We start from the raw sequence: 13,071 nt of genomic DNA on the forward strand, positions 1-13,071 counted from the left end.
GCAGTAAGTGTAGGTGTGACTACATCATAAGATATATATATATTTTTTTTTCCAGGGAACTTATTTCCATTGCTTTACACTGCTTTGTCTATGGGCTTAAAGTCTCAGAAGGTGTATTCTACTGCATCTATTTATACCATAGCCATAAGCAAAGTCACTTAGCCAAGAATATATACTCTATTGTGGCAGACTTAAGTCACTTTAACCGTGTCATTGCTAGTTTTTGACAGTCTCTGTGTACCTGTTGCTTTAAAAAGCTGCCTTTAACATGTAATATAGCTTAGACTATATATGTGTATATATATATGTATGTATGTATGTATGTATGTATTTCCCCAAGCCATGATGAAACACCTCTTGGTCTTTACTAGTCCTGAAGTAAACCTGTTAATACTACTACAGTAGTTAGCATTGAAGTTCTGCAGATGCACTTAGTGAAGGAAACTTAACTGAATTTTAACTTAGCAAACTATATATTCAAATGTTCCAACATTTCTTCCAGATTTCTCTCCTTTGTCCTGATCAAAATGAGCTGTTTGTTGTAAAATTCTGGTATCAGAACCTATTAGTACACCTATTAATTGCATACAAAACAGAGCACTTCTTCTGCCTGACAAAAGGGAGGAAGATAATTTATTACTGTAAAGGAGCATCAATAATTGTAAGGTACTCAGCACCTTTGCACCGATAGTTTGATGTTAGTGTATGGGTTTTCCACAAATAAGAAACATTTTGCCTGAATGCTTCTAGGGAAGAGCTGGCTTTTGTGAGCATTTTTATGGCTGTTCAGGAGATAGGCTGCAGAAAGACACAAAGGCAGAAAAATCCAGGGAAGTGATTTAAGATATGCTCATTACTTTGCATTTGCTATGGGCTAAAAGCATACACAATAGCAGTTATCACAGTTCCTCAGGCACGTGGTGACTTGTAAAGATGTGGTAGTGGAGTGCGTGTCCGAGACTCTTATAACCCCAAACTTGATCTTGCAACATTTGGAAGCAAATACTTGACCCCTCACTGTTTGTAACCCCAGTGAATCCTGCATATGTTTCTAAGGAGAGTACTGATATTTCTTCCTTACGCTCACATGCATTTACAAATAGACTATGGCTGTTGTGCCATTTGGACACGTTTCTGTTAGGATCCATTTCTTTCAAACTCTTGTTTTTAAAATTCTGACTAATGCCAAAAGTTTATTAGAGAATTAAATTCTTTTTTTTTTTTTTTTTTCTTTCTTCCTCTCTCTGTGTTTGCCTGACAGCGTTTTCCAACAGAGGATCATCTGATGATTCACAGGCACAAACATGAAATGACTTTGAAGTTTCCTTCAATAAAAACAGATAATATGTTATCAGGTAAGAAGACATGAATTCAAGAGTCAAGATAACTATTCAGATGATGTTAAAAGTATGACTTCTACTGGAGAGCTGGTGGCAAAATATCTCTGAGGTTGTTCTTTTTCTTTCTTTTTTAAAAAAATAAGCTCCAGTGAAATAACAAGTAGAGGTAAAATAAGCTACAATGTATATCTTTGGACAAAAAGGTGGCTGCCATTCTTATGCCATCCCACCAGTATGGCAAGAGAGGGAAGGAGATTGCTGAACCTCAGCCACGCTGGCAGCTCTATCAGTGACTCCCTTGTCAACATGCCAATGAAATATGGGCACTTAAGTGCGTGTCACCTGGGAGCCAGCAGTGAGTGTGTTAATGAAGTGCATTTGTGCCGTTCCTGTAAGACTCACTATTTTAAGTTTGACAGGCTCTCTTCAGCAGCTGGAACAGGCCACATCACGTGAATTACCTTTATAAAGGCCTGCCCACTGTAAATAGCTGTAAATCCTTCAGCTGAAGAAAGGTAAATCAGGGGGTAATATCTAGTATTCTTTCTCCCTAGAATTAAGCCTCTCTCTCAGCACTTCCCCCCATCATACACAGAGGTTACTTGGTGCAGGATTATCCTCGCGTACAATTACTGCCATTAGTTTCTTAAGTGGTTTTCTTATACTCGTCTGAATAACCACAAATTGGTTGCTTTCTGACATTCAACAACTGCCAGGTAAGGTCAAACTAACTTTAGTCTTGCCATTTCTCTCCTCGCCTATTCACTCTCCTATTGTATATTCCTTGGGCTATCATAACAGATTATGAATAATATCATTAGAATTTGTCATTCTTTGAAGTAAAAAAAGACTGCAATGGATGTTAACATATTTTTAAAAAAATTTCTTGTTTGAGATAGGCTTTTTCAAGATTAATTGTTCTTACCACAGTCAAGGAGTGTCTACTTACCAACATTCCTCCATCTATTGCCATTTCAGGTACTCCTGTATCATGATTGAGAGGTTCTTCCTCACTGATGGATTTAACACTTAATTGTTATGAAAGCTATAGTTCACTAGCAGTGGCTTGCAAATATTTGATTTGGATTTTGTTTTGTTGGTATTTTGTGCTGGGAACTAAAATACCTGTGAGAAATCAGAGATCTAATCCCAGATAGATTTTATTTTTTTCCTCTCTTATTCTTGAAGATGCCATAGTGGGCTAAGATTAGTAAGAACCAGTATTCAGCTCATGGAGGAGTAGGTCTTGTACAGCAGGTGCATACCAGTTGTGCCCACAGAATCCTGTGTTTGCCAGCACATGTAAGAAAGTGCTGCTTTTGCACAAGACAGTGTCCTCTGGCAGTGAAACTGCTTGAAGACATCTGTACTGTGAGCATGTTTGGTCTGCGAAAGTGCTCAGTTTTGTTAGAACTTTGTTTGGCAAGAGTTTTGCTCTGGGGCAGTTCTAAGGAGTACATTTGGTCCTCTGAGTAGAGTAGTTCCATTTATATTTGGTAACTTTTGTGATCTTGCTCCTTCCAATGGATTGCTTTCCAAGGCGAAATGCATGAACTGCTTTCCACCGCTGCTACCAATAGTGGGGCCCCTTGATATGCAGACAGCCAACTAAGTACGTAGAAGTGCGGAATTTTGTGACCATTCTGGCTACAGACTGTTTCTGAGGGATGTGTTGTTTGTGTTTTGTGTATGAATATCCTCCATAATAATGAGAGTGAAAAGCTGTATGTGTTCACAGAGACTATGGGAAATATGTCAGCAACTTGATATTTTAGTGTATGGCTTTTATTTTTGTGTTCTTTTGGTGAATCTGTCAGTCATTATGCAGTCCTTGGTATCGAAGCACTACAGACCTCCTCTCTCCAGAGAGACATTGAAAAATGTTTGCTTCGTTACCCACCTAAACCCTGGGGAAATCTACATACCTTAAAGTTTAAGATGTTTTATTCTTAGATTTCATAATGAAAAATTAATGATATATGGGAAAAAAAGAGACAGGCATTTTTTTTCTTAGACATTTGTCTTCGTCCTCCTGCTTTATTTATTTTAAGTTTTGCTCATTCTATTTTATGATATCATTTTTTTTTTCTCTTTAAATTTTCTGTCATCAGTAGTTTCAAAGAACTGCAGCAGCAATTGCCCTATAATAAGCAAGGTGCAATGTTAATAATGCCTCTTTTTTTCCCCCTTCCTTTTTTTAAGCTGCCTAGAAGTGAGTCTTTTTTTTTCTTCCCCCTTCCCCCCCACAACTGTGTACTATCATTTGACATGTTACTTTGTGTTAGATTCCATTCATTATTTCAAAAAGAATGTGAAAAAAAAAAGTGTAAGAAATTAAGTGCATAAAAAATAATGGGCTCTATGCTTTCAGGTAGCCATTACATTATCTTCTGTGTTCAGGACATAGTTCATCACCCATTCTGATGGCTAATCTAATATCAGTGGTACTTAGTACACACTAAGCACATCTTATAAGAACCATTATTGGCAATGGACACTAAAATTGAGGGATTCTTGATCTTGTACCTATACAGCATCTTGGAAAACAAACAAAATATGATTCAGGAAGTAGGAACGTGTTTCTTATGTGAAATCTGCTGAGATCTGGAATATTGATTTGCAAGTGAGAGTTAAAATTAAATGCTATATATAAAGATAGATATGTAGGTGGAGTCAGTGTTTAATAAAAAAGGTTCTATGACCTGGCTGAAATTATTGATTCTGTTCTGACTCATTTAGTGTGTATAGCAAAGAGCTCACTTTGTTATCAACTAGCTCCACCACATTTATTTCAGTTTTTTTTTTGATGCTGACTGAAGAACAAATTTTATGGTATCTGGCAAGTTTTGAACTAACTCAAAAAATTCAGGTACATTCAGGATCACACAGCATCACAGAATTGCAGAGGTTTGAAAGGACCTCAAGAGATCATTGAGTTCAACCCCTCTTCTAAAGCAGGTAGCCTACAATGGGCTGTACAGGTGGGTATCCAGATGGGTCTTTGAATGTCTCTATAGAAGAAGATTACACACGCTCTCTGAGCAGCCTGTTCAGTGCTCTGTCATCCTTACCATTATTAAACAGGTTTATGTTCTCCAATGGTGTAAATGGATAGAAGGTCCTTAAGAGGCATTTCATTAGAGTCAAACGATTTTTTCTGTTGGACGATTTGACAATCATTTAAAAAGACAGGAGAAGAAAAAAGAAAAAAAAACCAAGAGTAATGAGTAATGTTACTTGTTCCTTTGTATGTTCATTTTCTTTTATTTTTTTTAAACCTTGCTGTAGTAAGAGTCATGGACAGTTTCCACTTCCAGCTTTATTAGCCAAAGGAGAGCTGTTAAAGTTAACATGGAATATCTTGTGCAACATTTCTAAGTTAGTCATCCCTGCAGGAAACTTTGTAGTTAGGCTGACTGAAATAGATGTCATCTTTTTGCTGTTGTGCTAACTGCACATTACATTGCTTTGAAACTCTGTAGTTTGTTGCGCATGTCAAAGCTTTTTTGCTTTTGAAATATTAATGCCTGGTGATGGATTGTTCCCTCCAGGTAAGTTCTGACAGCTGTGTGGGACTGAACATTGGGAGGGAAGGACACCGAGATTCTCTACATATCAAATTTTAGAAGGGTCTGAATCCTTACCACCTTTGTGGGGGGAAAAGGTCTTCCTCAAAGTGCTGCTACCAGATGAAGGGGAGGCTAGGTTTACCTGTATGGAAACTGTTTTATTTCTGAGTTTTTGGTGGTAAACCTACTGTAGAAACATAAACAATCTCTAGACAGAATATCTGCTAAAGGCAGTGTGAATGTACCTCTGCCAGTGAGGTAATTTATGTCATCCTCGATCAACTTATTCTCTTTCTCATTGTGATTTTCTTGGGGAGATTAATCCAGACATTAATTTAGTAGAGTGCAAAATGATTGGATGTAAGGAAAGACGATTTCATTTGATTTCTTGTTCACTTCTTTGTCCCTCACTTTACCTAACAATGAAATTGTTATCAGTTGCACTTTTTTTCTTCTAAAACTCACATGAGCAAGCTCTGAGAAGAGGATGAAGATGTGTTGTACCTGTTATGTGCACCCTTACAGAAAGTCCAATCAGCACTTTAAATAGTTAATCTTTTAGCAGTAAAGTTCATGGGGAGACCTCTACTGTGAGGGTAGTTTGGCTAGGTGCACCTGGGCCCACTTCTTCCTCTTCTACTCTTGTCACTTACTTGAGGTCTTATGACCTTGAGCTTTTTAGTACACTTGGGTGGTAGTCTGCTGCATCGACAAAGAAACTTTCTTGAATTTCTCAGGACGTTAGTCTTTCCTTGTCGCTGCTTGATGGGCAGCCCTTCAAATTTCATTGCTAGTCCTGTTACTCAGACTTTGTTATCATTGTGTGAAAGTATAACATGGGTAAGTATATAACTTCAACAAAGCCCACAGCTGAACAAGCCAAATGGCTGTTATTACTGCACATCAGACTAAACATTTTCTTTTTTTTTCCAAGACGAAGAATCAAGTTACACTTCGGAGCTGTGCTGTTAGATTGCTTTTATTGAGGATGAATAATGTTTGCAGTAGTTTAATGTTCAATACAAACTCTAAACTTAGGAAAGTTTTTCCTTTTTATTCTTTTTTTTTTTTTTTTTTAAATTATTTATCTTTTAAATCAAAGTACATTTCACATTGCTGTCCATTTGGTTCTTCTTAATGGGTATCATGTTTTATAGTTTTCATTTGTGCTTTGAGGGGTAGAATTCTGGGATTTGATAGTTTTACAAAATGATGATTTAAATGAACTGTATGCTGCAAACTAACATCGCATTTCCTGGGATCATACTTAGAAAGGCTGTTATTTTGAAAGTAAAATATTGAGACCATTATCTTATCTGAGGCTGTTATCTAGGTAATTAAAATGAAAACAAACCAACCAACATACACGCACACAAACTCAACCACACAGACAAACATGGTGAATACCTAAAAGATTCTTTTTGTTTTCACTAAAGAAAAATATCCTATTGCCTTACAGTGCATATTTTCAGTATGTTCAGAGAACAAAGATGTGTCACTCCAAACACTGAAGACATATTTTTCAACATGTTCAGCAGCCCAAATATATTCTGTGTGAGAAGTTGAAGTCGAAATCTGATTGCTGACTTTTCTGCTTCAAGAAGGAATAGGTTGGCCTGGGATTTGCATAGGTTAGACCTTCTGGTCTTGCTCTGATACTTATGTGTTGTCTACTTACACTTTTTGGGTTTATTTAAACTTTGTTTCTTGCAGCTTTTCTGTTTACGACTGTGTTATTAGAGAGGCTGATTGTTCATCTGAGTAATAGGCTGAACAAAATATTTATTGCCCAGTTTGAAGCTCAGTGGGTTCTGTGTTCAAGCTAGTGGTAAAGGCTAGATAGAATTAACTTGCTAAGTAACAGTCTGATAGCATACGTAGGTAGATGAGATGCCTAAAAGCCAAGGAAATGAGTGCTGGTGGCAGCTGGGATGGAAAGACTCTTGTTTGAACTGTGGGACTGGATTGGGATGGCTGGTTAATTTAATAGCTAGATGTCTATGGTTAACCCCAAGTGAGCCAAATCCCAAGATGCTCAGTTAAAAATGCAGCTTGGGCCATTGAAAGTCAGGACTGTGTGGATAACACTGTGCATGCAGGACAGCTTTGTACAGTAATGCGTGTCCTCAGCAGGAATGTTGAGCGTAGTGCTAGCTCTGTCTGAGTTTTAGTCCAGATGGGTCTGGCACATCTACTTGCTGAATTACAACAAATCAGAGCCCTGTTCTCAGTGAGCCTCCAATAGTTGTGGGCGCTAGTGATAGCAACAAAAGGTTTGTTTGTACCAAACAGGGAACAGTGAGGTCAGGCACAAGCTGTTGGAACTATTAATGCATTTTTAAGTGCTGAGAATTAGGAGTATTTTATTAATTCTAGGAGACCTGAATGTGTAACTTATGCTAGGGTCTCCTTTGTAATATTGTCCCCAATTAAAACACAAGGGCACACCTAATTTATGCTTAAGAATAATTGTGGTGTTGAGTAAACTCTTCTACAAATTCTCCTACCACCTGAGGTAGAGCTTGTTTTCCAGGGGCTAAATAGTTGTGTTAGGAGCAAAGAAAGCCCAATGGGTTTGGTAGCCATGAAGTCTTGAAATAAGTGGATGTGTAGTATAATTATTGTGCAAAGTAAAGTCTCAGTGCTTTAGAGTCTGGATCCTGATCAGCTTTGCTGTCATGCAAACATAGAGGTTTCATGGACTTCTGGTTTCTACGGATGCTAAAGAGTGAACAAGGCAGAAAGCTGTCTCTTGGTTTACACCTGGCTGAGCTGTCTTCCAGAGGGTTTTGCGAATGGAGTTCATGATGGTATTTTCATGGTATTTTTTTTCCCCCCTCCCTTGACAGAGAGGTGACGAGAGGGGGACAGTCTGTTTAATAAAAGCACATTTAGAATTCATGCCAGTCTGATTTTTGAATCAAAGAAGCTACGGCAACTATAGAAAGACTGATGCAGTCATTGAAGATAACCATGTCGATATGCTGGTGATCTAAATAATGTAGTTCAACTACCAGCTTTAATGCTTTTAGATAATGAAGCAGTTAATAGAGAAGACTGGGTGTGGCCCACAGCAGATAACAAAACAGAGCAGATTATCTCAGTCTGCTTGTGATGCAGAAGATATGCTCTTCGTACACATAGAAGAAAGCAATATGAAGCCTTTGTATGTTTCCTCTGGGTGTTTTGTTTTCACTGTTCAAATGGATTTATTTAATGGAGAACTTTTTTCTTTCTGTCTTTGGTTCATGGAATAGATGCAACTTGTTACTCATTAAGTTGCTGATGTAATCTATTAAAGTAATTCCTGATTTCTTGAACAGCTGTACATATTGATGAGAAATAACAAGACATTTTATATGTTAAGATAGATACCCTGCACCACTTTCCCTTTCCTCACACACAGAAATTTATATGTAATTCAAGAAGCTATAGAGAAATTTAGGATTTGGTGGATGTGGTGCTATCAAGTTATTTATTATGAAACCTTGGTTGCTCACCTCAGTCATGAAAATGATACCTTACTTATTTGATATGAATATGCCGCTTCTAAAAATAAGGTGTTTCATGTGTTTGTCTCACATTCAAATACCTACATGTCCTTTATGCCAGACTTGGCAAATACTATTTTTCTATTTTTTCTACAAAGCAATCAAGTTTTGTTTTTTGTTTCTGTTTTACTAAAGTAATACTTATTTTATCTCTCCTTCTTTTTAGTACATTTCACTTCCACTGCAAATTCCAGTCCATAGTCCAAAGTCATTCCTGGTGAAAATCTACTGGGATCAGTAAGGTTACCCTCAGTTTAGGGTATGGATCCGTAAAGTGCCAAGTACCCTCAGGCCCCATGGTGTCAGCACCTCGTAGACTTGGCTCCTTATGTTGAGTTCTTGTGAGATTCTTGGGAAGCCTTGTGCTTCTGCCTGGTAATGCAGTAATCAAAAAACTGTGAAAACTAATAGATAAATATGTGTGCATTCCCAAATGCTTCAGTTTTGTTTCCTTTATGCTCACAAGTATAATGCTCAAGCCAAAACAAATAATCCAGAATTTTAACATTAAGGATTTGCCTTCTGTGTTACCTCGGCTTGTTCCATCAAAAATATAAGTGCAAACCACTGTGTTAGCCCTTATATTGCTTAAGAAAGTCAAACCCATAGAACCATGCCTTCTACAGGTGGAAATCAGCTTCACTGTGGTTTTACAAGGGAGAAGATGGATCCCAATCACTTAGTTTCCAAGTGGAAACTGCATTTCCTCTTGAATGAATTCCTTTCTTGCTGCCTTTTGTTTAGGGTTTGCTGTGTGTTTCTATTCTGATCATGTGATGTTTATTGTGTCTGGTAACTGTTCCCTGTAGTGATGAAATACTGGAACTTGATTGAGCTTAGCTAGGTGCAAGAAACTAAATTTTTCTTCCAGAGCTCACTGAAGTGGGAAGCTCTCTTCTGAGGTCAGAATTGGCCTGGTATAGACAACTGGGATTAGCATGACACAGTTTTCATTCTTTAAAGAATGAGTTTCAGACAATAGGGTAGTTGTCTATGACTATGCAGAAGTTGATTTTTGAAGATAGCTCAGTCTTTCCATAAAATTAGGTACTACAAAGCAGTTTGAGCTGGAACATGGAATTGAGAATACGAAACTAGTGTGCAAGGTTTGTACTGTAGTTCTGGGTGGATGCTGATGTGCAGTAGTGAAGAACTTGTCTCAGAATAAATGGTGTTGCCTCAGGAACTAGTCTTGGAAGAGCCAAGAGATGGTTCCCAGGTTTGGGCTTTATCTTTCATATCCTGGGCAAGGACCAGCCAAAGTCACTGCTCAGGCAGTGCTCTACAGGGCACTTTAGCTCATCTGTCCTGTGGGTTTTTGAAAAGAAGGATGAAAATCTTGTACCTGCTTGAGTTTCTACAGCTTGTGAGATTCAAAATAATCTTATCCTTCCCTGGATTTTTTGAGAGGGCAAAAAAATTCCTAGAGATGTAGAAAAAAGTCCAAATCTCATAGTTTATATGTATTATCAACAACTTCTAGGTATAAAACAGATATGGATGCTTATTTGTTGTCAAAGTTCATTTTTCCTTGATGTTGTTTCGTTCCTTTGAAAATTGCAGTAGAAGCAGAACTTTGTACCGTGACTAACACTCCATGTGTTTCAGAGTGCGTGCTCTTTGGAAGTGTTTTTTCAAGCTCTGAAGGCATGAATTAGTGCATGTCTGCCAGAGTTACCTGCATGCTGCAGTATAAATGTGCATTATAATGCGGTCTGTCCGCTGTTTTGCACGCACCTTTTATTGGAGGTTTATGCATAGTTATAATGACCATTTCCACATGTTAAGGATATACATTTGTGTTACATGCTCTGTGAAAATCTGGCCTGTTTTCTTTCTGGTTGAACGATGACTGCTGCCTGCTTTCAGACACTGCTGGCAAGAGTTGTCTGTCTGCATTATACAATGTCAGACTTCAGTGCTGTGTGGTTTGCTTTTAATGATGGTGCGGTAGAGTGGGGCAGCCTGGAAAGGTTAGCTAGAACCTCTCTTTTTATTTTTATTTTTTTTGCTGGCAGACTGTCTCCCTTTACTTCAAATAGTAAATATCAGCAATCATTTATTCTCGTATTCTCAGATCAGACTCCTACACCGACACGCTTTCTGAAGAACTGTGAGGAAGTGGGCCTCTTCAACGACATCGACTGCTCCTTAGAGCACGAGTTTAGGAAGGCACAAGAAGAAGAAAACAACAAAAGGGTGAGTGTCAGCAGGCAGAATCTTTCCTCCCCTTAATAGTCGCAGTGAAAGCAGATTGAACCCTGTTACCATCTCGTAACCTTTGGGTTAGAAACTAGGTGGCACTCTAAGTTGTGACATGCTTTTCAAAGGATCCTAACAGTTGACAAAAGAAACCCCAAACCAACAACAACAACAAAAAGAAAAGCCAGTATTAAGTTTCTTAAAGTGTGTCATGTGTTTGCCAGCGTTTGATTCCAAGTCTCTGCTTTTAAGTAAACTATAATAAAAACCACACACCTCTTGAGGGAGAGGCTTGGGAAAATTATATCATCTTTTGAAGTGAGGATTGCAGACTTGCTGAAATACATTATGGGGAAGTGCGGATTGTTAGGAGACATTTAGTTTAAAAAGCAGTGTTGATCTTTCCTCTGCATCACAGTGGATCCTTGGATTTAGTTGTCATTGTTGTAAGCTTTGTTGTATGTCTTTATTTATCACTAAGTATTCGTGCTGGGGTTGGGAGATGCGAATTTAACGTAATAGATAATGTATCAGTTTTGAAGTAGTTATTCTATTACTTTTAGTGTCTATAAGTTCATGTTGAGTTATATAGACCACTTTTTACCAGGTTATATATGCTTATGTGCCTGAAGGTTATTACAGTGTTTTGAGGCATCCTAAAGAGATGCTAAAACTTTCAAGGAACTGTGAAATAGCTCAACGCACTACAGAGCAAAGAGGTAATACATGAAGTTTTAACTTTTCAAATAAACATCCAAAGATTTGGTTGCTTCTGAGAACTGAAATATATTACTCGTGGGGCTTCTCACATCCCACCAGTCCTAAGCAAGCTGCCCAGTGCCTCTCCATCACAGTGTTGCCTTTTGTGCCTCTGTTTTCTCTCCTCTCCTTTCTGCAGCCCTTGGAAATTCATACGCTCCATCCCCTGCCACTAAGGTTCTCCAGCTATTGGATGTTGTGTTGTTTGACTTAATTCTCACAGTAATCTCTGTGTAACTTGAATATTAACTGGTACCATAGACTAAAAGTAGGAAAAAAGGTCACACAGCAGCTATGGTGCTACAGCTGGAAGGCACTTCTTAGTGCGTGCCTCAGCATTAGTTTCATGTGTCTTTGTCTCCAGCTGCAAATGCTTCCTGTATAGGTGTTGCTTCTTGTACTGCTGTGTTCTGTCACTTGCTTTGCTGTCCAATTCAAAATTCACATGTGAGATGATGCTGGGGATTGTTAAATCTGGAGGCAGCAGCATTTAGGGATCTCTGAAATACTTTGACTTGATGTCTGCAGAGTGAAGGCATTAGAAGGCTTTTTGGAAGAAGTGGGAACACTGGTTACTGAGATAAAGAAAGTAAGAGGAGGCATGTAGAAAGAATATGGGAAGGGAATCTAGAAATTTGTGGCTTATAAGGAGGGAGATTTGGGAAGATAAAAGAGAAGAGGAGAGAGACTGTGACATAGTAAAATGAGCAAAGAAGTCCAAATATGAGAGCTCAAGCTGTGGTCAAAGGCTGGGAAAATATCCCAGACTGACCAATGACTCTCACAACTTTACATCTACAATGAATGTGAGGAAACAGTAATGTAATATAATAAATGCATCTGATTATAAATTTTAGTAGTTTCTTGTGTGCTGAAGGGTGTAGAGGAACATCTATATATTCCTGTATCTCTGCAAATTATCAGTACTGAAGAGGATTCCTAGGTGGTTCTTTCTATATGGCACTTGTTTTTGGGAATTGGAAATGTGTAGAAATCTACTGATGTGAACTTTTATGCAACTAGCTTTAAATTATAAGGTTTGGTGTTGCAAAGTCCATTTCAGCTCACAAAAAGTAGTTGCATAATGTGATTAAAGCCTACAAAAGGGCATCGGGTTACCTGATGATAATAGGTGTCTAGTGGCCTCTGGATGTCCTGTTCTGCACTCCTTCTAGCTATCTGCTCAGCCGGCACTGGTGATCCTAAGGGTGCAAATGGATGATGGGAGGAGGGAGAAATCATTTAAATAAAAATATAAGGAAAGGCTAAATTCATACTGGCTAGCTAACCTGTAACATTCATTCTGTGTTTTCAATTAGTCTGCTCTATGTTCGTTCTTACATTACCTACTGACAGATAGGAATTTGAAGCGAGCCCCAGCAGGGCTTTATGCAAATACAAGAGACAAAGGCCAAAAACGAAAAGGGGCTCCTCTGTAACTATTGCTAACACAATGCTTCTAGCAGCCTGTACCTGGAGTAAGTGCAAAGTAGTATTTTCCTAATGGACCTACCAGTGCTTGGAGATCAATACCAGCAGCATGGAAAACTTACTCATGGCATAGAAAAATCTTGCAAAAATATTTTTGTCAGGTTAATTTCTTTGCGCTCTGAAAGAAAGTTTTGTTTATTTTAGTATATCGCTGTGGCT

The 13,071-nt window shown here is 38.2% G+C and overlaps 1 protein-coding gene across 3 annotated transcripts in view; it reads left to right on the forward strand.

Moving 5' to 3' along the window:
- CREB5 (cAMP responsive element binding protein 5) overlaps positions 1–13,071 on the forward strand; it is a 241,078-nt gene that overhangs the window by 37,672 nt on the left and 190,335 nt on the right. For all 3 annotated transcript variants that reach the window (XR_001553120.1, XR_001553121.1, XM_015853850.1), the window contains exons 3-4: positions 1,262–1,355; positions 10,538–10,659. Coding sequence is in view for 1 of the 3 variants with exons in the window: in XM_015853850.1 (XP_015709336.1) it covers positions 1,262–1,355; positions 10,538–10,659 (216 nt within the window). In the remaining 2 variants the exon portion in view is untranslated. The remainder of the gene's footprint in view (positions 1–1,261; positions 1,356–10,537; positions 10,660–13,071) is intronic.

This window comes from Coturnix japonica, chromosome 2, assembly GCF_001577835.2.
Source record: "Coturnix japonica isolate 7356 chromosome 2, Coturnix japonica 2.1, whole genome shotgun sequence".
Taxonomy (NCBI): Eukaryota; Metazoa; Chordata; class Aves; order Galliformes; family Phasianidae; genus Coturnix; species Coturnix japonica.